The 26,167-nt window shown below is 33.6% G+C and overlaps 1 protein-coding gene across 17 annotated transcripts in view; it reads right to left on the bottom strand.

Moving 5' to 3' along the window:
- Positions 1–1,798: 1,798 nt before the first annotated feature.
- ZNF644 (zinc finger protein 644) overlaps positions 1,799–26,167 on the bottom strand; it is a 118,364-nt gene continuing 93,995 nt past the window's right edge. For 8 of the 17 annotated variants that reach the window (XM_070267311.1, XM_023641681.2, XM_023641680.2 and 5 more), the window contains 5 exons: positions 21,195–24,235; positions 20,409–21,014; positions 18,397–18,519; positions 4,226–4,328; positions 1,799–3,500 (listed from right to left, as the gene is read on the bottom strand). In XM_070267311.1, the coding sequence (XP_070123412.1) occupies positions 3,308–3,500; positions 4,226–4,328; positions 18,397–18,519; positions 20,409–21,014; positions 21,195–24,204 (4,035 nt within the window). In that variant the 5' untranslated portion in view covers positions 24,205–24,235 and the 3' untranslated portion in view covers positions 1,799–3,307. The remainder of the gene's footprint in view (positions 3,501–4,225; positions 4,329–18,396; positions 18,520–20,408; positions 21,015–21,194; positions 24,236–26,167) is intronic. The other 9 variants (XM_070267319.1, XM_070267314.1, XM_070267315.1 and 6 more) reach the window with 2 other exon arrangements.

Raw genomic sequence — 26,167 nt, 5'->3', positions numbered from 1 at the left:
GTACTACTCAAATTTAAAATTAACTTGGGAAAACAAGATACATTATCATCACAACTATAGAGAAACAATAAGAGAAGAGAAAGCAATGTTAACAGGGCTGGCCCGGCGAAGTAGCAGTTAAGTTTGCATGCTCCACTTTTGTGGCCCAGGGTTTGCTGGTTTGGATCCTGGGTGCGGACCTACACACCACTCATCAAGTATCCCACACAGAAGAACTAGGACTTACAACCAGGATATACAACTATGTACTGGAGCTTTGGGGAGGGAAAAAAAAAAAGAGGAAGATTGGCAACAGATGTTAGCTTAGGGCCAATCTTCCTCACCAAAAAGCATACAAGAAGAAGAAAGCTGCATCTATTTTAAAAAAAGGAAAAAGAAAGAAATATAACAAGCTGTTAAAAGTAAATGTCTTTGAGTGATGATATCACAGGTCATTTTCCCCATTTTTTACTTTTTCATTTTCCTAATATTTCTAAGATGAGCATATAATACACTTTCTTAGTGAGAAAAAACTATCAAAGCTGTCTTTTGAACTGATATGTTTTAACTGTACAGTTCCTGAGAGAGAACATGTACGTCCTTAAGAAAAGTTTATCTATTAAATTACTACTGAAAAACTATCATCTCCCTAACTCATAATAATCATAATTAAATACATGAAATCTAAAATAGAGATATTAGCTATGCCATGGTTCTAATATATTCTAAAGAAGCATAGTGGAAACTACTACTTTTGGAGAAGTTAACTTTTTTGTCTTGATGCTATTAAACAAATCAACACTTTTAACCAGATTAAAAAAAGATAAAAGCTTTAATACTAAAGAAGCTCAAATATATTAGGCAAAGATAAAGTAATTAAAAGAAAATTAGGCAATACTGAATACTGAATCAGCCCTCATTTTGACATAAAAACCTATCATGTAACTTGAGACAATACTTTATAGTTTTCTTCTAGTGGAAGCCAAATGAAAATATATCATTAACTTTCTAGTTGCCAAATAAAAGGAAAACTTTGCTTCCTAAAGAATTTTTAAAATTTTGTAACCCAAATATCTTTATTACGAAAAACATTCGTTGTTTAATTTACTTTTCAAGAATCTCTCTAGTTTACGGTTTCTAATTTGAATTATTCTATTTTGATGATTTAATTCTTTCATATCCAGAAAGATTAATTGTTTTAAATATAATTTAACATAGAAAATTTAATCTAGGTTTGCTTATGAAATCTGTGGTCAAACTACCTATTCTACTTGTATTCCTATATCTTGATAGTTGGTTTAATAAGAAAAAATCATAGAACTATAACAATTAGAGCTGAAACGGGCTCTAGAGATTGCTAGTCTTCCTACCAGGAATCCTTTTCTTTTTACTTCTGAACTCTACTTGCTATGTAGTACGTCTTCCATTAAAAAAAATGTTCATAGATAACCATTAACGAAATTTACTCAATAAGGGACAACTAGTATCTCAGACTTGGTATATTTTCAGTCAAAAGTTAATAAATTTGATGTTGTAGTCTCTTTATAGTGAAATACACAATTTCTATTATTTCTATTATTATCTTTTGAAAAATCAAAATAACTTACAAATACTTTTTTCTGATCTAGCAATCCAAGGATCAGGATACCTTTGGTTGAGAATGATCCATCTAGTCCAATTTCCTAATTTCTCATATAAGGTATGTGAATAAAGCAACTTTCTAAGCATAAATAATTGAACTCAAATGAAACACAACCTCAAGTGGACTATTTCCACCAGTGATAAAAATAAGAAATGCTTCACACTATAGACATTATAATTTTCTTTAAATCTTTTTTTATTTAGAGATTTTTCTGGTAAGGAGATATACCATAGGAAAGCAATTTCACTGGCAGTGAGGTATGTATATACTCTACCAAAATACTCCTTATTTTAACTGTTTTTAACTTTATTTACATACGAAGAAAAGTATCAATGCATATCCTTGTTTCAACTATAGTATTAGCCATACTACATGAAATAAAATGAAATGGTGCTTGCATACAAAAACTGTTATTTGTAAAGGAATCTGATTTCAAATTAAAAGAAGTAATTTGTTTTTGGAAAGAGTTTAAAAGAAGAATCACAATTCATCATGACCAAGACATCTGCACCATATATTTTCCATTCCTCACAGCACATTTATTTCAGTAATTCTGTTATGTCGGTTCTTAGCATGAGCATAGTGTTACACGATTTTCGTACATATAATCACATCCAAAACAAGTTCTAAAATTTAAATTGTAAACATTCTCATCATATGTAGAAATATTTCAATTGGTGTATTAAGTTTTGCTAACTGATCAAATTTGGAAGAGAATATAAATGAGAAAGCCTATTCTAAATTGTGTAGTGAGCACTGTTTATTAATTACATTTCTACAATGTTAAATAAAGTAAGAGGCAAACCTGTCCTGTAAGCATGTCAAATTTTAGGTAAAACATTAAAAAGAAACAAATCTGTTAACAAAAGGATGTCTTGCAATAAAGAACATTAGATTTTTTAAATCTATTATGATACAAAAATGTAAAGGGTAAATAGCATCTTTGTTGACAAAGTAGGAGGTAGCATGGATGCACCACTTTATTGTCTGAGAAATGCAACTGGAGTAAAGAATATTTCCTTACCACAAATAATTTCCAGGACTATGTACATATTTCTTTTAGAAATACTTGTTTAAACAAATCTCCCTCCACTTTTTAGTATAAAAAAAACCGTTCCATGTGATTTTAAAAAAACACTTACACATCTAGATAGAATAGTACTCTGCCCTATTTGAGTGAACAGTCTCAAAACTATGAAGTACATGATATTTAATGCCCTAAGTTGAGTAAATTTAGTTAGCAGTTCATGGTATTATACAAAACACTAAATACATACAAACAAAATATAATATCTTATTTTTCAATGCAAGTCTTGTGGGGAATAAACAGAACCTTGATTCTGGTAACACTGCAGAAAACATAATTTTCCAGTAAGTCTGTCTTTAAGTATCCATGTGCAACAGTTTATTAATGACTGCTTACATGTACTGATCTTTTATTGAGTGAACACAGTTAACTGACAAAACTTAGTAAACCTTAAAAACACATCTTCCACCCTATATAAAATATATGGACTACTTACTGTTTGAAGTACTCAATTTGCTCTGATGTCACTGTAATTCACTGTTCCCCATTTTCCTGCTTTAGTATTTATAAACGGATAATTTAATGTGGTTTTAAAAAAAAGACAAAGAATTTCAAATTTACATCCAATTCAAACTTGCTATTTAAAAAGTTTCCTTGTTCTATGAAGCTGCTTCTGCCATTAGTAGAGAAAATGAAGTTTCTGTAATGGAGGCAGGCTTTTTAAGTAGTGACGTGACTTCCACCATGCCAGCTCCAGTCCGTGGAAGATTAGCGTTTACAATGTGTCGTTGTAAGTGCTTAATCCAGTCTTCCTGAACAGACAATGGTCCACGAAAGACTAGGCCACAAAACCTACAGAAGAAGTTGATAACAGTTCTCTTAACATGACCAATTCCCTTTATTTAAAACCAATTCACATAACATTCATAAGCATAAGAAACAAATCTTACCATATATTGGAGATAGTAATTGACCAGAGATTCTAAACACATATAAAGTCAAAATGATTTAACACAATATCAAAACTGCCAACTTACATGTTTAACAGCTATACTAACTCCACTAATATTTGTAGAAGTGGGAACATTATTATTAAGTTCAAATTAATTAAAAGACCTTAACACCTACACATCTTAAAACATTTAAAACAACTATAATTTCATATGTACCATTCTTTTCAAAGACCCTTCCCCAATTGAGAATTCTTTAAACTGCATGAGGGTAAGCATGAAGGAGGTGTGAATGAATTTCTATAGCTACACTTAGAAGTATAAGTGGAGAGAAAATGTGTTCCCAATAAGCAGGAACTCAAGACAATTTTAAAAAACACCCAAACTAAATAAAATTAAACTAAACAAAGCAAACAAATAAAACAAAACTTCATTCATCAGTTGTTGAAGTACAGCATATTATGAGCTGAATGAGATTTTATTAAGTCTGTCTCCAAAAGTTCATTTATAACTTGATTGTTGAGAACGCACCTTCTGCCACAAATTAAAAATCCCAAATAAAATAGCTAATATGAGTCAAAGCAAAATCTGAAGAAATTGCGCAGATTTGGCAATACACACATATACCTGCATCGGAGAATGTAAACCTCGTCAGCACCATGAGGTAATGTTAGCATTTTCTTCTTGCTTCCAGATCTTGACCTTGATTTCTTTTGCTTACAATCTAAGGCTAAAAAAGGGAAGAGAAATAAAACATTTCTTATATATTCCAAAATATACATATACACATATATTTCTAGAGAGGTCAGACCATCTAAATCAAGTTAGAAAAAGTCTGCATTTATTTGTATTCCCTGAAGCATGCACTAACTTGCAGCTGGTTCTCTAACAGCAGTAATATTGTCTGCACACTTCTTCCTACACTGCTTTTCCAAATAATGCTTTACCATACCAAACTAGAACCGAGAAAATAGAACTAAATAACCTGAAATTACTACATTGGTCAATTGTTACAATAATGATCATCTTTTCTCTTATGATCATACATACATTATTTTAACAACTGGTTAAATCTTCCTTATTTCCAGGAAAATTATAATCTTTTCTTTAGATCATTAAATTAAGTTTGCATTTGATTACTACTCCATTAAGTAGGCCTCACATACTTTGAAAATCTAGTAAAGGAACATCAACAATGTAATAAGACCTTCAATGAAGAACCAATTTTATAGCAATTCACTTGGAATTCTATAATAATAAATAGTTCCTAAACTATATACTGGCCGTCGATTTGAAAGGGCAACAAAAGCTCAACTTTCATTTTTTAATTCAACCTGTAATGCATATACAACCATATGTTTTATTTTACTGGAAAATGAATATAAATCCAGATTACCTCAAAGAAGTTTACAAATGAATCAGAAGTTTAATGCTAACTATTCTTTACAGTTTTTTTTCGTTTTACATTTTTTTCTATAGCTTATTTTTAAAATGTGATTAAAAACGGGGGAGAAAAAGATTTTTATATTAAAGTGAACCAAGATTTTAGTGATAACTGTTCTTGAAATTTCTCCACTACTTTGCTTTTCCTTCAATCATTTATTCCAAAAAATCTAATTTAATAAAGAAAAAAAGATATTTTTTATAGGTAGGAATAGACAGGACATAACATTTTATTGGTCTTTGAACACAACCACACCATTCCTTTGGTCAAAGGGATGACAGTATTCCAGGGTGCTGCTGGTCAATTAGCAGGAAGAAAACGTGAGTTTATCTCTAGGGGTTCAAAGGGGAGGGAAGTAAATGTAACAGAAGAGTTACCCAAATTGGCTTTTCTTCTGATAACCTGTCATGTGAAATCTCCTGGAAAAGTTGTAGGTAAGAGAGAATAGGAACTGGCTATTCAATGATTCTGTGAAATGAAGTCGCTCAAAGTCCAGATTCCAAAAGAACAGATGCTCCTATTACAAAACCAGTAAACATAGTTCCTTATCATAGACAAGTGACAATGCTAACGGAAACGTCATATAGAAAACTAAAAACCATGAGAAGCCTAAATCTCATTCACGCTCCTGGTCTCCACTTGCTGTCACCTTCCTCTTCAAAAATAAAATCTAAGGCCCATGGTCTTTCTCTGCTCATCTGCAGAAAAAGCATCTAATAAGTAAAGAACTACAGGAAGTCAAGTTAAGTATTAAAGAAAGGCTAATTCCAAGCTAAACAACCAAAATTTGGAATAGAAAAATCTTCTAAGGTTCTCATTAGTTATGTCAGTCAAGAGCCTGGTACATAGCAGGAACTCAACAAATACTTCTGGAGTAAAAAATAAAGGAAAACCCAGTAATTTAACCTTTCACATTTAGGCAGCATATGAATGGAAATTTGTTCTACCTCTATGTAATATAGATAACATTCCTGTAGAACACTTCGGCATCATTTGTTTAAATTAATATGTTGCTAGCAGTCACACAAATTCTTCACTGATCAGTCTAGCTTATGTGTAGAATCTAGGTTCTTCACAATCAGTAGGAAGAGTGAGGTATCACGTACTTTGTAACCAGCACCTTCTTTTTCCTAGTTACTTTCGTGAGCAATTTAAATTTAAGTGGATTTTAAAGCAATTCATACAGTAAAAGTAAAGAGTTTAGGGAACTCAAAAAGTGCTACTAGATGTCAGCTACTCTTCCCCTATCTGTAGTATGAACCACACATAATCCCTCTCTCTGTTATGGGGAAGAGCAAGCATTTGGTATATCATGAGATTACAGGCAGAATCTTACTTTGATGAAATTGCTAGTTGTCAAAATTGCTATACTATATTCAAATTTCTTTAAAAATGTAAATAAATTATTGTACAATACTAATACAATTCATTATAACAATCATTTAAAAATTTGTTCACAGAATGCTAATGTTCGGTGTGCAAAGCAAATTGAGGGAGAAGGGAGGAAGGTGATGGGGTATGGAAAAGAATGTTTTATCAGTTACAAAGCATTTAAGTTACAATCAGATGCTGCAATACTTTAAAAATGTGGAACTGGACATTTACTATCACATGCAGAAACGTTTTTTACTTTAATAGAGAAAAAATAATTCTTCTGACTTTTGATGTTATATGGACTCTAGAAACTGAAGTTTAGGCTATTTTATGAATGATCAGATCTAAATTTTAAATAAGAATGCATGGTTTCTGTATTAATTAATATTTGAAGGTATTGCAACTTTGGAAAGTAGGACAACTCTGCCAGCATATGATTGAGAATCTCCAGTATCCAAGGTTCCAAGTAAGTTTAGAGAACCACACACATTGGGAATCCTGGAAAACTTCTCCATAAAGTAAGTACTGGAAAAACCTGAGACCTCTAGTAATCATATCTAAATGCCTCAGTGTCTTAATATCTCCATGATCACTTTTAAATTTCTTATCCCCCGAAATGTCACGTATGTATTTTAAAACGTAAAACATGAATACATCCTACAAGAAGTTTTTTCTAATACCAAAATTCAACTTTCACCCCTGCAATATTGCCCAAATAGTCTAGAAATAGCTGTAAAAAAAAATGAGCATTTAATATATTATTAATATGCACAAAAAGGGGACATCTATATAGGATTGTCTACACAAAAAAGGTAATTTACACAAAATGTTCCACTAAATGAAAAATATGATGTACAATCACATCTATTACACAAATGTTTTAATTTAACAGATTTTATTATATCTAGAGGGAAAAGCAGTTTTATTCTGGACTGTACCAGGAGTCACTAGAACATTAAAAACAGAACATTACTAACACATTCAGTTTAGTATAATGGGGCTCATCAATATTTGTGATAAATAATCAAAAGTTTAACAAAGCTGTTTATATTAATAATCTGCCAAATAGATAACTAAATATAACATCTTTCCTTGTGATAGAATTTTATTTGCACTTATTTGTTAATGTCAAAAAACAAAACAAATGCACACCTTTTTTCTCTTCCAAACTATTTTAAATCTAACATTGTTTCTATATTTGAAATTTTAAAACATACTAGATTTATTTTATAAATTGTTAGTTTTCTTCTCCTTGACTATAACTGCTTCTTTAGAAAGGAACAAACCCAGTCACTCAAACCTTCCTACTCAGGGTGGCAGAAAATGTTTAAGTGATAGTATTCACCAGAAGACTGTAAAAAAAAGTTTGCAGTTATCTAATTTATAAAGGATCTGAACTGCTACTGGGAATATTGTTATTCTACTTGCAAGAAGAATGAATTGAGCTGTAAGGTCATACAGAAAAAGTTTTAGAATATACCCTCCAGTCAAACAGTTGTTTTGCTCAAATAGGAATGAGAGAGAAATACATTGATAAGCCCTCAAAAAGAATACCACACTGCTAATCTATGAATACAACAATAACGACATATACATGTCTAAAGCACTAAACCAGATCAGTGAAAAAGCAAATCAATACAACAGACACAAATTCAAGTCTGTTTTCTGAGACATTATGTAATTTTATACATAGAAGTAAAAGGATTTACTTTGGGCTCTAACATTATTAAATAAATCCTTTTGCCCTTTCCACCTCTCTGCCCATTATATACAGTAATTACTTCAATGAATTTCATTTTCTTTTTAATTCACTACACAATTGACTTCAAAGAATAAGAATTTATTTCTTAAAAACATCTGAAGCTTCTGTTGTAAAGAAGCACATCATAACTAAATTGACATTCACCACCAAAATATTTTTATTTGCAACCATTGTCCTCTTCCCATTTAGTTAAAAGCCCTGTTTCATCTGTTTCCTTTCTAACTGGTTGTTGACATCTCCGGGGTAAAGCAAAACTTAATATAACGGCCAGATTATATATATCTAAAATAAGAGGCACGATATAGCCCTACCAGGGGGAAGAAAATTTCTTTTCTACCTAGTTGGCCTGTATAATGTGAGTAGGCAAGAGTAGCTATGAACTCTTTCAGGAAGACAGAAGGGATAAAAATGACATAAATAGGGAAGCCATCATTCCACCACCATTAACAAGCTGGTGGTGAAGGTGGTAGTGGCAGTGGTGAAGTGAGAAGAGGATGCATATGTTCCGAGGGGTACACAAGTGTGAGATGAATAAATAAACTCAATTCTAGTTGCTGCCATTAATCCTTCAAGGTTCATAAGCCCCAAGCATACAAAAGACTGCAAATAGCATTTTCTTTCCCTCAGCCCCAACTGAAAAAGAAGCATGGCTTTTTTGGGGGGAGAAGAAACACGTTAGCTTGTACAAAATAGGGATGGGGGAAGGGGAAGCCATCTGTTGAGAAGCCAAATTCTTATTTCTTCAGTGTACACTTTTCTTTTTGCATAAAGTGCCTACAAGACAGACTTCATGGGTGCACGTGCACTTGAATAGGGTCCCACACTTGGTTTAATGCTCTGCTGTCACAGTCTTGAAATTGTTAGTAATTTTTGAACATGCTCTACATTTTCATTTTGCACTGAGCCCTGCAAACTAGATAGCCAGTTCTGGGTCCTCAGTACCTACCACCCTAAATGAAAAGGTAGCCCCCAGTTCCACCTCTTAATCTCTTGGCCCATAAAAAAAATAGCTATTAAGAGAAAAACTGTTAAATCCTACTCTCTGCAGACCATTAAAATTGGAAAAGACTTTCCCACTCCCAAGACCAATTCTTTTGTTCCTAGTTACACACTGCCATAATCAAACCAGTCATTATTCCCAAAACATACATATAAAGCAGTTCAAGTGGTTTATTGTTATGAAAAGCAACGTTCCCTTTCCAATTAGAATTAAGCATACAGACAGATACACTATTAACAACCTCAAAAGTATACTTTCACCATCATTTTCCCTTGATATTTGCACTCTAAACCTGGATATTTTTTTCAGGACCCTAAATTTCTTCCATCAATTTTTAGTTTCCATTCTCAATAACTAAAACACAATAACTAACCCAGAATCACAGAGCAATCACGACAAAGTTAATTAGATCCTGCACGACATAACATTTTACCTGGAAGAGGATGAAATGCAAAAAAACTGAAAAAGCAGATTTCTTTTGTTTAAGTATGAGGTTTGTGGCTTAACAACATTAGTTTATAAGAGACAGGTAGCTTGAGTTTGCCTTATAAAGTAGGAGGTTGTATTAAGGGTAGCAACAGCCTTACATGCTTGGTTCAGAGAAAGAGTTAAAGCAAATGAAGGTAGCTTTTTAAACTTGGGTCTACTTGGGAGAAGAAATAGTACATTCAATTTGTAGAAGCCTCTGCTATTTCAAAGTAGAGATGATTAGTAAAAGAGTAGTTTGAGCAAGTATTTTCAAGATGTGAAGGGAAAAGCTAAACATAAATATGATACCTTATTCACACATTTTTATAAACAGAAATTGGAGGCAGTTAGTTTTTCCAGCTTGCCAAAAGCTAAAAGCTAACAACACCCTAGCTACAAGTTGCTTACTGGTCAGTTAAGAGTTAACAGGATAGCAAATGTATTATTTCTCTGTGGTAACAGGTAAAAAAACCCCAATTTCTCCTTAAGGACTTGCATGCTGTTTTAGTAAGCAAAATAGGCACTCATCAGTATCAACCACTTTTCCAAGACACATCTAAAATTGGAATAAACATTAAAATACATAATGACAAATCTGCTTTATGTTACTTTTGTTTAGAATTATCTGAATATAATCACACTCCCTGCCCTCTAAAAGTCTCAGTATTTCCAAAACATTTCATATTTAGCAAGAGTAATTGAATAATTGTTCCTGATTACAAAATTAGTTAAGAAAGGGAACCACCTTACTTTAAAATTTACATTAAATTATCTGTAATATAATCACGTTCAACTTTAAATTAGATGGGGTTCACAATAATTATAATAGTAAATCTAAATGTCACAAATTCATGATCCCAATAGATCTGATTTGGTGCCACAATTAAATATATATTGTAAACACTGGGTAGCAAGAATTAACCTTATTCCTCAAAATCCAGACACAACACAGAAATAGTACATCCTACTCTTCCTCTTAGATAAATGAGGGACCACCAGTCTCCAACAAGCCATCCTCTTGCCATAACCTCCAAAAGAGAAAGTCTATGTAGTATTTTACTACTTCCATTAAGTTACTTAAAACAGATTACCTACATTTTCGCTCTGGCCAGGAACATGCCTTGTTACAATAAGGTCTAACTATATCTTAATCCAGATTATAAGCAGCATTCAAAAAATGTTAGACTAGAAATCACAGCAAACACAACACTACAACTAAGGATATAAATATATTAGACACGTTAAAAAAATCCAAACATATGAAAATCCAATTAAGTCAATTGTTTAAAAAATCAAAACAAGATACAAAAAGCAAGACTCAGAAAACTAGTAAGTAATAGAACCCCAAGAATGCGCGAGGACTAGTTAAGATTTTTTTGAAAAACAAGCTGTTGGCCAAAAAAGATTATCAACCAAACAGAATTCCTAAATTTTATAACCAATAACCAGCAAAAGCAGGCATCATTAAATGTAAATATTTTATGCTACAATGGTCCTCTTAGGCTCCATTCTCCAAAAATAAACTTACTGATTCAATAAGTGTGGTTATTTGCTTTCTTATAGTGGATAGCTGGATGATAAGGTGCTGGTAGATAAACGACAGCCAGAGAAGTAATGAGGCCTACCCTTCTCTTACCAGATACCATGGTAGCAGATTCATTAACTATACTGGTATAACCATTCTCAGTGACAAGATTTAAAACCTTGAGCCGTTTCTGTCTCTTTCCTCTTATTCTTCTACCTCTAACTAATCTGCAAATTCTTACTTTACTTTCATAATACTATCCGTACATCTGCTCTATTGTCATTGTCCTGGTTCAGGGCTCCTAAAATGATCTTACCTACTACAATCTTTCCACCTCCCCACCAAATCTGTTAACTTTTCTTTAAAAGGCAGTTTTAAAAACTGTACTCAAATTCTTTAAAAAAACATCCTTCCTGGCTCCTCACTACGAAATTAATTTCAACATAACAAATTAGCACTCTAGCATTCTATGTCCTTACCTATCCACCTCTATTCCCTATCTCCTATTTCTTGCTATTTTCAATGAACTTCCCACATTGTCCCAGGTTGCTTCCTCCAAGTATACTCCTTCCCCACTCCTGACCCCCATTTCCATTTCAATTAGCTTTCCTTCAGGGTCCAAATCAAATGTTACTTCCAAAAGCTTTGCTGAGTCCTGGTCTAGCAGAAAGTATCTTCTTCCTCTGAAATTCCACAATACTTCATGCACATCTCTCCAATGGCACTTAAAATTCATCTTGTATTATATATATATATATATATATATATATATATATATATATGTGCTTCCACTATATTGTAAGATCTGATTTATCTCTAGTATTTAGCATAATGCATAAACCACAGTAGGAGCTGAAAAAAATGCTTGTTGAATTAGTGAATAAATCAGCCAATCACTTTTTCAGTACTGTGGGCAAATAGCCCAATTCTTGATGGCATGACAAAACAATCAGTATCCAAATGATTAAATTATATTCAGTCTACTGTTTAACAAGGCAGAAATGAGACCAACATTTTAGAAATATTACCATCAAAATGGTCAGGATAAAATCAAGGTTGACAATCGTCTTCGATTACCTGGAAAATTTACTCAACTGGAACATTCATTACTTTGCTAATCCTGAATAAATGATTTATTACTGTACAGATAAATATATACAGATATACACTTTTAATGAAGAACAGTACTACAGAGATAAGTTATAGCCAAGAAAACAGAGAAATCCATCTTTCATTGTATCAGGGCTATCTTTTTAAGATACAAGTTTGACCATGTCATTCCCTTATTTTAAAAATCCTTCAATGACTTCCTAAATTTTTAGCAAGCATTCAAAGCATTAAACCCATCTTTCTAACATTACCATCTTCCCAAACATCTATAACTGAATCTCCCAGCACCTCTTGAACTCTAAATTTCAACCCTTTGTGCCCACACTATGTTCTTTTCTCTACCTGGAATGTCTACGTCATCTCTTCTTCCTAAAACTACTCATCCTTCAAGTTCATGGTCTAGATGAAACGTTCTAAAGCTTTCCGTAACAGTACACTTATCCTTATCCCACTGCATCATGATTATGTTTATGCAGCTGCAGTGCAGGGTCTTTCTAGCCTCAGAGCTAGCACAGTCCAGGCACAATAGAATAACTAAAACTTTCATTGAATGAATGAAAATTTCCTTTGACTACTGGTTTCATTTTTCTCTGTCATTTTAAACATAATGAGAAACATACCAGTATGAACTATTTTTATCTTTTTTCTTCCTTTTTGAGGTTCTATTTACCAATGAGACAAACAGTAAAGGCAGCAGGACAAAAGGAACCAACTTACTTCCCAGCTCCCCTTGAAAGGAGGCCTAGACTAAAATAAACACCTCGAACTCCTTCAGCACTTAGAACAAATACACCACTTATTTGTATACTATCTTGCACAGTTCTCTAATTTTGATAGTTTTGTATGTGTTACCAATAATGCTTTCCTAAGTTCTTTGGTGACAGGCACATGTCTCATACTTCTCATGTATCCCCCATACAGCCAAGTCTGGAGGAATTATCAAGGTATTTGCTTTAACTAGCTAGTTTTCTCCATTAGAGTTTAATTATAATAATAAGATAATTTTCTACTTGTATTCTTTCAGGCTGAATGAATCACTACAAAAGCATACAATTTCTTGAAGATGTAATGTTATAATACATTTAAAAAGACACTGCAGAGACACTCATGAAAGAACAAGTATTAATGCACCTTCAGAAGCTTTCGCAATACTATTCTTTTCCTCTTTCCATCACAGAGGAAAGTGTTCCTATAGCACTTTCCACAATGTAAGAAAAACTTTTCTGGTGGCTTATATATCTACTCAACACACGGTACTGTGTTATATGTTCATTAGTACTTATTGTTACAGGCCTCTACTGCCAATTATATCATTATAGCTTAAAACAGGCAAAAGATCTGTTAAGTAATATGCAGTGGATAGTGTGAAAAATCAAACACTGACTTTCCTAAAAAAGAATATAGATATGTTGCACTAGTGGTATTGACTGAAAGGGTGTAGTACCAATTCTTAAGCTATTTTTTTCTCATGGGAAAAGTCATTTTTTAATTGTGATGATGAGTCTGTTGTAGAATAGCAACAATCATGCTTTACTTCTAGAACGCTATCATGAAAGTGTTCTGAAAATAACGAAATGAAGACCTTCCCTAAATACATTTGCACATAAAATATTTTTCTTGTATTATTTTAAATAACTAGAAATTTCCAATTTACTTTAATTACCGAAGATCAACATTTGATTAAAAAACACTATCTACAGATAAACATTTGAAAACAATGAGTAAAGAAAACTCATTTGCTGCCACAGAAGTATTATGATTTCCAAAATATAACTATTGTCAATTCCAGTCAGTACCAGTCCCTAAGAGGGAGAGTCACTTAAGGAGAGTGTCTGCAATCTGTGGGTAGTAACTTCTTACAGGGTGGTAAATCAGTTTACTGGGTCACGACCAGCATTAATTTTTAATGAAAAAGAATAAAAAACATCAGAGTGCATCACACTCAATTCAGGTGAGTGAATGAGTGAACAAGTGAGTATGTCTAAGAATGCGAGTTTGCATATGGGGTCAAGATATAAAACAGAGTTCCAATCAAAATGTTGAACACCAATGTTATTTTTTCTTCTTTTCAAGAGATAACAGATTGCTATGTATCACAGGGAAGCATTGTGCAAAACACACATTCATCTTACTGATGTATTTCCTTTTACAACATTCTCTACCCAGACTTTAATTATTTCCATTTCTTCAACTGTTGAAATTCATTCTTTGACCTCAGAATATTGTTTTTTGGTTCCTGGTTGCAGATTAAGTTAATAGACTACACTTTGCCTTACATAATTTTAAATATTTTAGAAATTTTAATAGCAGAGTAACCATATAATTTATCGTCCAATCTAGGACACTTCTGAAAGAGACACTACTACTTGGTTGGGACAACAGGGTTAAACCAGTCTGCATGGTCACTTCATTAACTAACTTAGTACTACTGTGTTCTTAATATTGCCAGTATAAAAAAAGACATCATTTAATTAAAATATTATTAAAGCATTTAATATGAACTATGTGATTCTGATTTTTAATGAAAATTACATAATGTTTTTATTAGACTGCATAAAGAATTAACCAGGAAAAAATGGGTATAAACACATAAAACATTAATCTAAAGAGAACAAAACCTGAAAAAGAAGTCTACCAATAGTGCAGTCTATATTAATTGGAATAAATTCCTGAATAAGAAGTATGCCTTGAATTTACAATATAGGACATAAAGTAAACCCTTCCGCACTAGTCTCTTTAGATAAAAATCCATTAAAAAAAAAGTAAAACATCTTTGTAAATGATTATCCACAAGTGAAGGCACATGGAAATTATTAAACAATTTATTTGAACTTGCCCAACAGATGATAAACTGGGTCAGTTCTGGGCAAAATTTTAATCTGTGAAGTTTATTCTTTTTTGACAATTTAACTTTGTCCCAAGTATGGCTACCTCTTCCATGTCATTATTCCAAAGTTTTCCTACTTCATCATTTCCTTTTACTAAAATTAGGAAGAATTTTTTATTTTAATTTACATTTGTGACCATATAAATTAGTTTTGATATTAACAGTTCTGGCATTTTAGGAACTTCTAACTCAAAAAAAAAAAAAAAGATTTCTTAGGACTCCTGATTCCCAGTTCTGTGTTCCTTCTACTTTGTTTTTATTTTGGCATCTCCCTTTCTTGGTTTTCCACCAGAGGAAGGGTCCCTGGATGATAACTTCTAAGGGAAACGCAAAGCCTATATATAGAAAAATTCTTATCTGTGGATGAGTAAGTGCATGTTTTTGGGACAGAGCCTATAGCAATGACCCAAAAAAGATTAAGAACCATCATGTTTGAACTTTTGAGTCATCAGTAAATAACTATTTGGGGAAGCAGGGGGGCATCCTTTTCAGTCTATTCAGGCTAACAAAAAAATCTCTCCCCTTCGAAAGGCCACCAGTTCCCACAGAAAAGGCCTGGAGCTGGTGGCTTATAAGAAGACTTAGAAGTTATTCTATCACAGGTCACTAGGCAGGCCTTCAGCATTTAGTCTAGGGATATCTAAGTTTTTTCTTCAAGATTAGGTAGTCCACATAACTAAAAATCTACATGAATGAGGACTGCCTGAACTGGGAACACAGAAACTAGACATTCTTCTGGCGGCTTTAGTCCCTACCTCTTTTCCCTTACATTGTTCCACTTTTGTGATACATTTGGATTAAGGTAAGGTCTTTTAAAAATGATTTTGCATTTTATTCATCAAAATAGCATCTACATGTTCTTGAAAAATAATGCTTATTACTCATATGAATTGTTGAAGCCCTTATAATAACCCAGTGGAACCCTCCAGGACCAGAGGTTGGGACCACTGCTTTATACCAGTGAAAGTGATATGGGAGAAGAGAAGAGGCATGTAGAGTTTCTAAATATAACATAAAATTCTCATTTGGAAAACAAAAAACATTAATAAAGCTGATTAAAAAAAACTTCCTAGTTGGCATGAAAAAGCAGCAAAGACATCTTCTCTGTCATTCCACTGGTCAAGAAGATTTTAAAAAGCAGGGAAAAGTTTCAGCATTTCCAAGAAAAGGGAGCATGAGTTTTTTATTTTTCTTAAACGGGTATGGGCTATGGAAAGCACCACCCTAGACATTCTTCAGCTTTTCATTTCCCTTCCCTTTGCCCTAGAACTATCAAATACACACTTTATATTTTCCTACACTTCCGATATTTTGATCAGTATTTAATGATATTTTAAAAATAATATCTTTTTTCTTATATCCAAATAAATGTATCCCCATTCATCCTATATACTTTTCTCTCTAATAATGAAATTTTTTAAAATAATAAAGTGTTCATTAGAATGCACCCTAGGTCAATGGAGGGTTACTATCAGCTATTTTAAAACAATTAAGCCTATGTTTTGAAGGATTTTCAGATAAGGTAAAAGCCGTTTTTTAATGGACTGCAAAATCTGTACCAGAGAGATACACCTCACCGAGCATTTGCATAATCTGCCTGAACTGCCAAAATGGAACACTGTCATCTCTTCCAAGCCTAACCATTTTCTTGGGTCTCTGCTCTAATTAGATTCTTATTTATTCAGTCTTCACCAGAAAGTTCCTCACCTTAAACCCAACTTCATTTTAGGATTTTCAATTGCTTTCATTCTGTATGTTGTAGATAACAGTGATTAAAAACAAAGGTCTAGGGTAAAACAGCCTTGATTTGAATTTCAACTTTGCCATAATTAATAATTACATGAGTTTGGGCAACGTGCTTAAGTTCTCTAAGCCCTCGTTTCCTGTGAAATTGAGAGAATTATAGTACCTACAATGCATATGGTAGTAGTGAAGATGAAATGCTATGCACGTAAGCTGAATAGCATAATGCCTGACACTTAGTAAGTTCAGTAAAAGTTAGTGGCTAAGAGAACAATAACGATGATTTTCTGTTCCTGCAGTCTCTTACTATCACTGCCTTCCTGACTCTAATGTCTGCAATCACCTTCCAAGCCTGATGAAGGTAGGAGTAATATCATAAAAACTAAAACCTTACTGTAGGAGGACTAACCCAGTAAAGTAAAACTCACTCTATTCCTCTCCTTTTAATATAAATGGTCAGCAGTCATCCCTGGTCATTTGTATATCAAGTCAAAGGATAAAGCAAAGAAAGACAGTAGCATAAATACAAGTGTTTTTTTGGTAGCAAGAACATATTAGATGTGAGCCATAGGAAGACATGAGAAAGAACAAAAAAGTTGGGAAAACAACAATTAGAAGGAAGCAGAAGGCAGTGATCTAAAAGAGCAAGAGAAATAAAAAGACTCGATGGAAAATTTTAGGCAAAAGGATTTATATAGATCTATTTAGAAAAGAGGGTATATTTTAAGATGTGAGAGAAACGGGATTTGCCAAAGCAGGGTATTCTGAAAGGTTACAAACGAAAAGAGCAAGGCATTTTGTAGGGTAAGAAGCAGTATTACATATGAGTAAGCTAATAAAATTTTCAGACTAGCAGTATGAAGAGGTATCTGCAAGGTTGGGCTAACCAACCAAAAATAACACAGAAATGTGCATGTTAACATTTATGGGCGTAGCTGTATTTATTAATCCTAAAAATAGTTTATAGGGACATTAAAAGAAAAAATCTATTCAGTTGTCAACATGGGCCATTATTAACTCTTGCCCCTTTAAAGATCTGATCTATAGACTAATGAAAACTCATTAGTTTGCTTAGTTTTCTAATCAAGCTACATATTTGAAATTTCACGATAATTTCCTTTTCTAATAAAGTATATCCCCAAGCTGGAATTTTTTTTTTTTTTTACCAAAGAGAGGTGTCTTACTGGAATCTACTAACAAAAATAAATTTAAAAATGAAAAATAGTATAATTTAAAAATCAACGGGAACAATGTAGACTCAAAAGTTCTACACCTCTACTGAGTTATTTTTTATAAGAGCCAAATGAAAAAGAATAACTTGCTTAAAATTATATCTAACAGTTTACAAGTTGCTGAAATTTAATGTGTATTCAGACTCAATTGCTGCTTACCAAAGAAAGCTATAAATATCATCTGAATTAGCACCAGTCTGGTGAGAAAAAAAGTGTATCAAACAGACTTGCTGTGTTATCTGTTCAAACATACCTGTACCAGTCAAAAGTCCAGCACTCTTCTTTCGTGCATAAGCGCGTAAGTGGTTGGACAGGCTAACAGCACTTGTAAACGTCGTATTGCAATGCACACATGTTCTAAGCTTCACAGGCATACCTATCATTCAAAAGAAAACTATAATCCAGTTCTCACTCCAAAAAGTGAAATTTTCTTAGCTAAAAGCGTGAAGAAAAGTACCACAATAAAGATGGTTTAAAAAACGTTCATTGAATTAGCTTAACTTAAAATAAGGAGGGGGAATTGTTAACTATTATTAGTTTGTAGTTAGTATTTAGAGCCAACCCACGCTCTTTGGAAAAATGGAAGAGGAATGTCTTGCACCTCTGAGCTGCTCTGGATTTAACACCTATTATCACTTTCTTGCAGATTTCTGTGTTACGCAGATCATTTCCCTAAACCTAAAATACAATTCTGTGATTTGAATAGCACAGTTCTGTTGAGAAGTTTCAAAGCTTACAACATAACCAATAAAAAGAATTAGAAAGTCTAGTTGACAAAGTGGTAATTAAAGTGTTTTACCCACAAAACAGTAAAAGGCTCAATACTAAATTAGGCTTTCTGATGAAGGCTGGGAGAAAAGGTGGTAAAACACACCACTGAACAGCTGTTAGACACAACATTTTATTCAGGGCATTTTATGTTCATTACTCTGAATGCGCAATCAATAATGAAAGTTAATGATTTGAAGTTTTTTGCTAAAATCTTTGTGCTAAATAAATGATCAACAAGCTAACATCTTCGTCATCACAGGGAAGTAAACAGGTTGAAACAATAACAAACTCCTAACTTCTGATGCAACCCTCACTCCCCCAACACATTTCACTTGGCTTCTTCAACATTATTGTGATAGCCACAAGTACACCTTCCCTCTGAAGTGTACTACACCTTTGTCAACACAGCTAACGTATCTTCCTTATATTTTATCCTTCTGAAAAACTGACTTGGAAAGACTCTCTTCGTACGAAAAGAAAGAGATCTATTAACCAGAAGCCCATACAAGATAAACTGCTTTTCAGACCACTTACAATACAACGCAATCTTTCCTTAAATCAAAACCGCATTACGAATGTCGTCTGCCCAAAGTAAACAAATCAAGATTACAGTAATTTTATTCATTATTAATCCATTGATCAAATACTTTTCCTTTAGACACATTCAACTCAGGGCTAAAATTATGAGACCACCGAAGTTAATCTTCAACATTCTCAACCTCCAAAGAAACCTATAAAGACGCATAAAATTATTCTAGTCTAAAAGAGTAAACCAGACTTTACAACACCAAATAAAGGTTGGCTACTTTATCTGCCACATCATTTGCCAATACATACAAAATGTTCCTTTGAAAAGGAAAAACTATTGGTGCATAAGCACTGAGCTAGGTCACCTGTTCCGCTCCATTGGAACACTATTGTAAAATCTAAAACCACAAACAAACGTTTTATACTCACAACAGTTCTCCAAAACCAAACTATCCCACAATACAATGAAGAATTGGAGAGGAAGAAGTTTCTTTGGGTTAATCACAACACACAACAGACACCAATCCATTCAGCTTAACAAGTCTGTTTTGTTTTACCTAAGCAGTAGGAAAACCAACAGCTAACTCTTGAAAATATTATCACTTTGCAGCACTGGCAAAAATAGGACAGAGGCTTGCCTTTTCAGTAATGCTATGCTTTTGAACAACATCAACCTCCCATCCATAGAACCATCCCCCAGCCATAGCAAATTTTATTTTTACAGATCAGCTTTTCGTTTGTTTTTGTTCTCACCTTACATTCTGACCAAGAAATAAGGCAAAGAGAATTCAGAGTGCTGATGATCATCAACTGATGATTTATATAGAAATGACAGTATAACCAATCTCTGCTGCAAAAAAAGCAGCTTAAATAAAAAGATTCTAAAAAAGTATTTTCTACAAATATTCCATTAAAGTAAGCATAATTAAATTGTGTTTAAATTATACAAGATAAATGTCTTCTTACCTGAGTGCATAGTCAAGTCCATTTTTTGTGGGTGATACATCAACGGACTGTCTTCACTTAATGGAAGAACACATTTCTGAACAAATCTCTTTCTTGCAGTTTGATTATGAATCTTTTGAGGAGAAATAGCAGAATTCCTTTCTTCTCCCATCCTTTTATTTTTAAGCAGTTCTATCAGTGTAAGAGACTGATTCTTTTTTCCACTGGGCAGTTCTGGTTTTGTTTCATCATATTCATTTAAGAAATTCAGCCCTTCTTCCTCTGACGCAGATACTGATAAAGCTTCAGTCTTTAGGCCATTACGGTATGCTTCAAGAGGTATAACATTTTGAGATAGAAAGTCATCACTTGATGCAAGTTTTTGAGCTACAAATGGTCTGGGAATAATACGTCGACTGTTCAATGCCTTTAGGATTTTTTCATATTTTTCTTCATTTTGCATCATCTCATTCAGAACACATATTGGAGATTTGTGAGCATCCCATTTGGTCTTTCCAAGTCTTTTCAGGTGGCCTCTAACATGATTTGATAATCCAATTTTAGTATCAAACCAACCACCACAGAGCTGACAAGTATGTTCAGAAGTGGTTTCAGACTTCTCTATAGCTAAAAAAAATTTTTTAAGAGTAATATCAGAATTTTTTGTAAATTGACCATCTTAAAGCCAATTAACTCTGAAATATGAAGTTATGTGATTCTAATAAAGACCAAATTTGAGCAAAACCTTCAAATCCTTTGAATTTGAATATAGACATATTAGCTCAAATTATCTACATGAAAACTTACCTTTTCTAACTCGTTTAACAGGTGTCCCTGTGCCAGTTCTTTTGAAATGTTGCATTTTATCACTTGTAGCTATTTGTTCTGGTGATACAACATGACGGGCTTCATAGCTTAATCCTGCTCTGTGAAGATGTCCCCGGACATGGTTTGACAACCCAACACCTGTTTCAAATGTTGCTGGGCAGTAAGGACACGATTTCTTCTCAAGAGACAAATCAGTCCAATGAAAAACAGAACTATGCTTTGACAATGAAGTTTCCGCATTTTCTAAATGCTGAGGATCGTGTATCTCATGCAAAAAGTTATTAGTTCCAGCATCTTCATAATATTCAAAATAAAAGCCATCGTTTTGATCATAACTAAGGGTAGCATTTTCCCCAGGCTCTTGGCCTTCTATCTTGCTTTTAAACAGAGGGAATAAGTTTACATGTTCTTGATTAATATCATTATAAGTTTCATCTTCTATAGCCTGTGCTGTATAGTCACCTAGCTCAACATTATCCCAGGAACTTTCATCTTCTGTTTCATAGCTATCTTTCTTTTCAGCAGAATTAAGTTTCTGTAAAACAACAACAGTCATTTTATGCAAGAAATCCGGATAGCTATCCAAATCTTCTCCTCCAACAGTTCTTCCCTTCTTAGATTCCCTAACTACTCTCTTTACAGCTACACGCCTGTGGTCTTTAAAGCTTTCTGGCCTTTTGGTGTCAGAGTTACGAGGGTCTGAAATAAAACTATTGTTGTGAGAATTACTTGATGATGAAAACAGATGTAAAGAATTTAATGAACTACCTTCTTCTTTTTTGAAATGCAGAGGATATGATTCACCTGATTTTTTGATCATCCTGTAGTTTTCATATTTGTGTCTATATAAATAGTTGCTATTTGCCTTGGCATTAGATTTTTCTTTTGCTGCTTGCTGGAAATACTTAGGTTTTTGGTCAATGCTGCTTTTAATCATAACAGTCTTGTGAGGAGAGTTGTTTTGACTGCACACGTTTACACCTGACTGGGCAATACTTTTCCGAGCTTTTTGTATTCTGTGTGGCCGCTTATGGAATTTTGAAAAATTACTTGGTTGTGAGGATGATCCAAATGTTCGCTTTACATCTTGTTTTAAAGCAGAGTTCTTTGGAAATGTGGTTGACTGTTGTTTAACTAATGGTTTAGTGCTATCAGTATCTATAGATTCTTCAAGGATGTCACTTTTTCTTTTATCAAGTCCAAGAGGACTACCAAATGAATCAACACATGATGATGAATGCAAGTACTCCACGTGTTTTTTTAAAATACTTCTGGCTGAAGTAGTAAAAGGACACATCTTACATATGTAGGTAGCTGATTTTTTGGATGTTCCTATAACAGAGTCTTTCATGAAAGTCTTTTTTTGCGTTTTTCTCTGGGCTACGTCAGAACTGACAATAGGGCATTTTACCACTGCTCCATGGGCAATGCCTCGATGGCATTCTAGTTCATTTTCTGTCACTGCCATGAAGTTACACTCCTCACAGCAGTAGTACCTTTTATCTTTTTCATGGGTTTTAGCATGCTGCACAAATGTTTTAGGGCAATTGGTACCAAACACACACTGAGGGCACTGTAATCGTGCACTTCTTCCTTCATCCTGAAGTTCTTTCAATTCACGAATTTCCTCCATCAACTTTTGTCTTCTTTCTTGGTGGATAATCATATGCTTTAGAAGTGAGTTACGGTCTCGAAATGTCCGTCCACACTCTCTACAAGCATACGGCCTTGGGACATTAAGATGACGAAAGTGACTATTCCCATCTAAATGATACATCATATGCCTGTGGAGGTGCTTTTTCTCCCTAAAATTCACATTGCACTTTGTACAGGGGTAGAACGATGGCTCTTCGGTGCTGAAAGTAGCAGGTGACTCGGAATCACTTTCTTCACATTTCTTTTTTAAGGTATTTGAAAGAAAAGTGCTAGTATGAACAGGTGAACTGTCTTCTCCACACTTATTTGAGTTATAAATTAGATGTTGAAAAGCATCCACAGATTCCAAGTCTTCATCAGTTGATTCAGGCTTCACTTTTGATAATGTATATTTCTGTGAGTCTATTGCTTGTAGTTCTTCATTCTGTTCCAGAAAGTCTACTTCTAGCATTTTTGACTTATTGGGTATACAATTAGAATCACTAAAGCAATCCTCAGTATAACGAGTTATCTTGCTTACATCCATTTTTCGCTTTCTCTTTTTTTCTAGACCTACTTTAGAGTGAACTGGAGCTTTATCCACTGTGTCTTCATTGGTCATAAGAAATTGAATAAACTCTTTTTGGGGGTCCCAGTTTGTATCATTTTCTGACCTAAATTCATCTGTACCTGAGGAAATTCCTGTTAATGTATTGACACAATCATCTTTTACCAATAAATCTTCACTATCCTCACCCACCTCTACTTGATTTATTAAAGTGCTATCTGACTTCATACTATTCCCTACTGAATTCTGAATGTCACAACCAACTGAAGCAGAGGTAGGTAGTTTTTTAATGGAATGAGTTGGATTCTTAGCATGTGCTACATCTGATAACAAAAATAAAACTTGATGTTGACTTGCTTTCTGTGGTGTAGACAGCTGAAGATCAGCTGCTACCTTCAAAGACGAACAAGATTCTGTTGTTGGCTGATCCACAGGCTGTCCAGTGGTTAATGAAACACTGCCTTTATTCATATTGGAAGTCTTAGTTAAAGAGGAGTGTGAAACTGGTCCATTAACAGCAGCTCCTTTAGGCAAGATAAAGTTTTCACTAGAAACAGTAGGAGCACCAGCATGTATAAATAGAGTAGACTGGCCTCCACTTAAGGCTTTTTCAGATTTGTCCTTTGATAGTTCTTCAGGCAGAGTGAACGTATGATTTTTCTGAAATGATGTTTGACAATCTTTTGGTTTATGAACTCCACTCTCTTTGTCTGAGATGAAATTGTTGTCATCTAGGAGTTCTTCTTTAGCACCAGTAATATCGGTGTTTATCTTCAAATCATCCATATTGTTGGCAAGCCCATTTAATACATTTAGTCTAGAAAATGGAAAAAAAAAATTTAGATTTGCATGAAGGAAAAAATACTATTAGAACATATGGAGAGTTGAAAGTATACATTTTTATTAGCTTAATCCTACTCGTTATATTGAGATTCATTTTAAAAAACTGAAAGACTTTAAAAGTGTCTCAAAGGTGAATTTTTTCTTTGTGCTAGGCAACAACCACCACCCAACACTGCATATATACAAAATGTCTAGGGAACAGCAACATATACACAGACACAAACGATATAAATGAATATGCTACATACTGAAAAAGCAATTTTAAATCTCATATATAAATTGCTAATAAAAAGATTATCTCATTTAAGTAGATTTATTAGAGACAATCACTCCATACGAGAGAACAATGTAAACCGTTAAACATTGCAGAGCAGTAGAAGTTTTGTCACTTAAAAGTTCATTCCTGGAAGAAGGTAACAAAACACCACTCAACAAAGAAATTTACTTGAATGAACATATGTGCTATCAACATCAATGGCTAATGTATGAAAGAGTACTCTTTATTAAAAAAAATTATGATTACTTTGCTCTCAATGTTTCATATTTTCCTAAAATTCTACCAATTTAAAAAATACTGGGACCAGCCCCATGACCAAGTGGTTAAGTTTGCGCACTCGGCCTTGGCAGCCCAGGGTTTCACCGGTTCCGATCCTGGGCACAGATAAGGCACCACTCATCAGGCCATGCTGAGGTGGTGTCCCACATAGCACAGCCAGAGGGACCTACAACTAGAATATACAACTATGTGCTAGCGGGCTTTGGGGAGGAGGAGAAGAAGAAAGGCAAAAAAAAAAAAAATTAAACAGGAAAGTTTAGTCACAGGGTTTCATTCATTTCTCATGTAAATTATCATTAGTTCTAAATTAGTAAAGTTAAAATAAAGGAAGTTTTACATGTTGCTTTAAATTTTCATAACCTGGGCCCCCAAATTCTAGGCATTCTCTAAAGGCAGTTATCCCATTTATGATTTGACAGTCTGCAATAACCTAAAAATTTTTACTCTGAAACATCATGAATATATGTTTTAGTTTACTTCATATAAAATATAGATACAACTTTTCTAGGCAATTTTGATAATATATTTAATTATTATGAAAAGACAATAGAATATTTTAAAAGGAAAGGAGACTTCCAAAAGTTTAGGAGACATTCATAACATGGTTATATTACTGCCCCTACTATGAAGAGTTCCTCTGCACCCTGTTCTTATCCTGCTCTTAGAAATGGTTACACTATACAGGAATTGCTTGTCTTCTTGGAAGAATGTAAGCTCTTTGAGGTCAGGGACTGTGACCCGGTCACCTTTGTATCTCTAGAATCTAGCACAGTGCTTGGCATAGGTGTTCAGGCAATATTTGTTGAATAAAGGACTAAAGTGTTGAATGAATAAAAACACAACTGCAAAATCAAAGCAAAAGTTCCTAAAGCATAAGAACAAAAGTAGTTTTCTTCTTATGAAATTTTGATACACTACTCAAATAATGCAAATTTGATCGTGGTTCTGATTTCTTGACTCAGCAACTGTAGCAAGCTTCAAAATATCCAATAATCCTCAAGTGCAATTTTAAAAACCTGCTATTTAGCAACTCCAGGTATTAACTATTTGAAGTACTGGCATAAAATTCCATATTTCTTTTCCTTTTGCACATAGTAGTAAGTACAGCTTATTCATTCTCCAAGTATTTATTGAGCTCTTACTGTGCCAGGCACAGCTCCAGTACTAGAGATACAGTAGTAAACAAGACAGACTAGCTTCCTGCTCTGGTGAATAGTATTCTATTTTTTCATAGTATTTTTAATTTGTATAACAAATACTATAACAGTAATACTATTTTAGGACAGCAGGAACTAACAATCTGATATTTAGAAATTAAAAGGTTTTCAATAAAGTTCATTATTTCTAATA

Source organism: Equus caballus, chromosome 5 (genome assembly GCF_041296265.1).
Source record: "Equus caballus isolate H_3958 breed thoroughbred chromosome 5, TB-T2T, whole genome shotgun sequence".
Taxonomy (NCBI): domain Eukaryota; kingdom Metazoa; phylum Chordata; class Mammalia; order Perissodactyla; family Equidae; genus Equus; species Equus caballus.
This window is presented reverse-complemented; position numbering and strand designations above follow the sequence as displayed.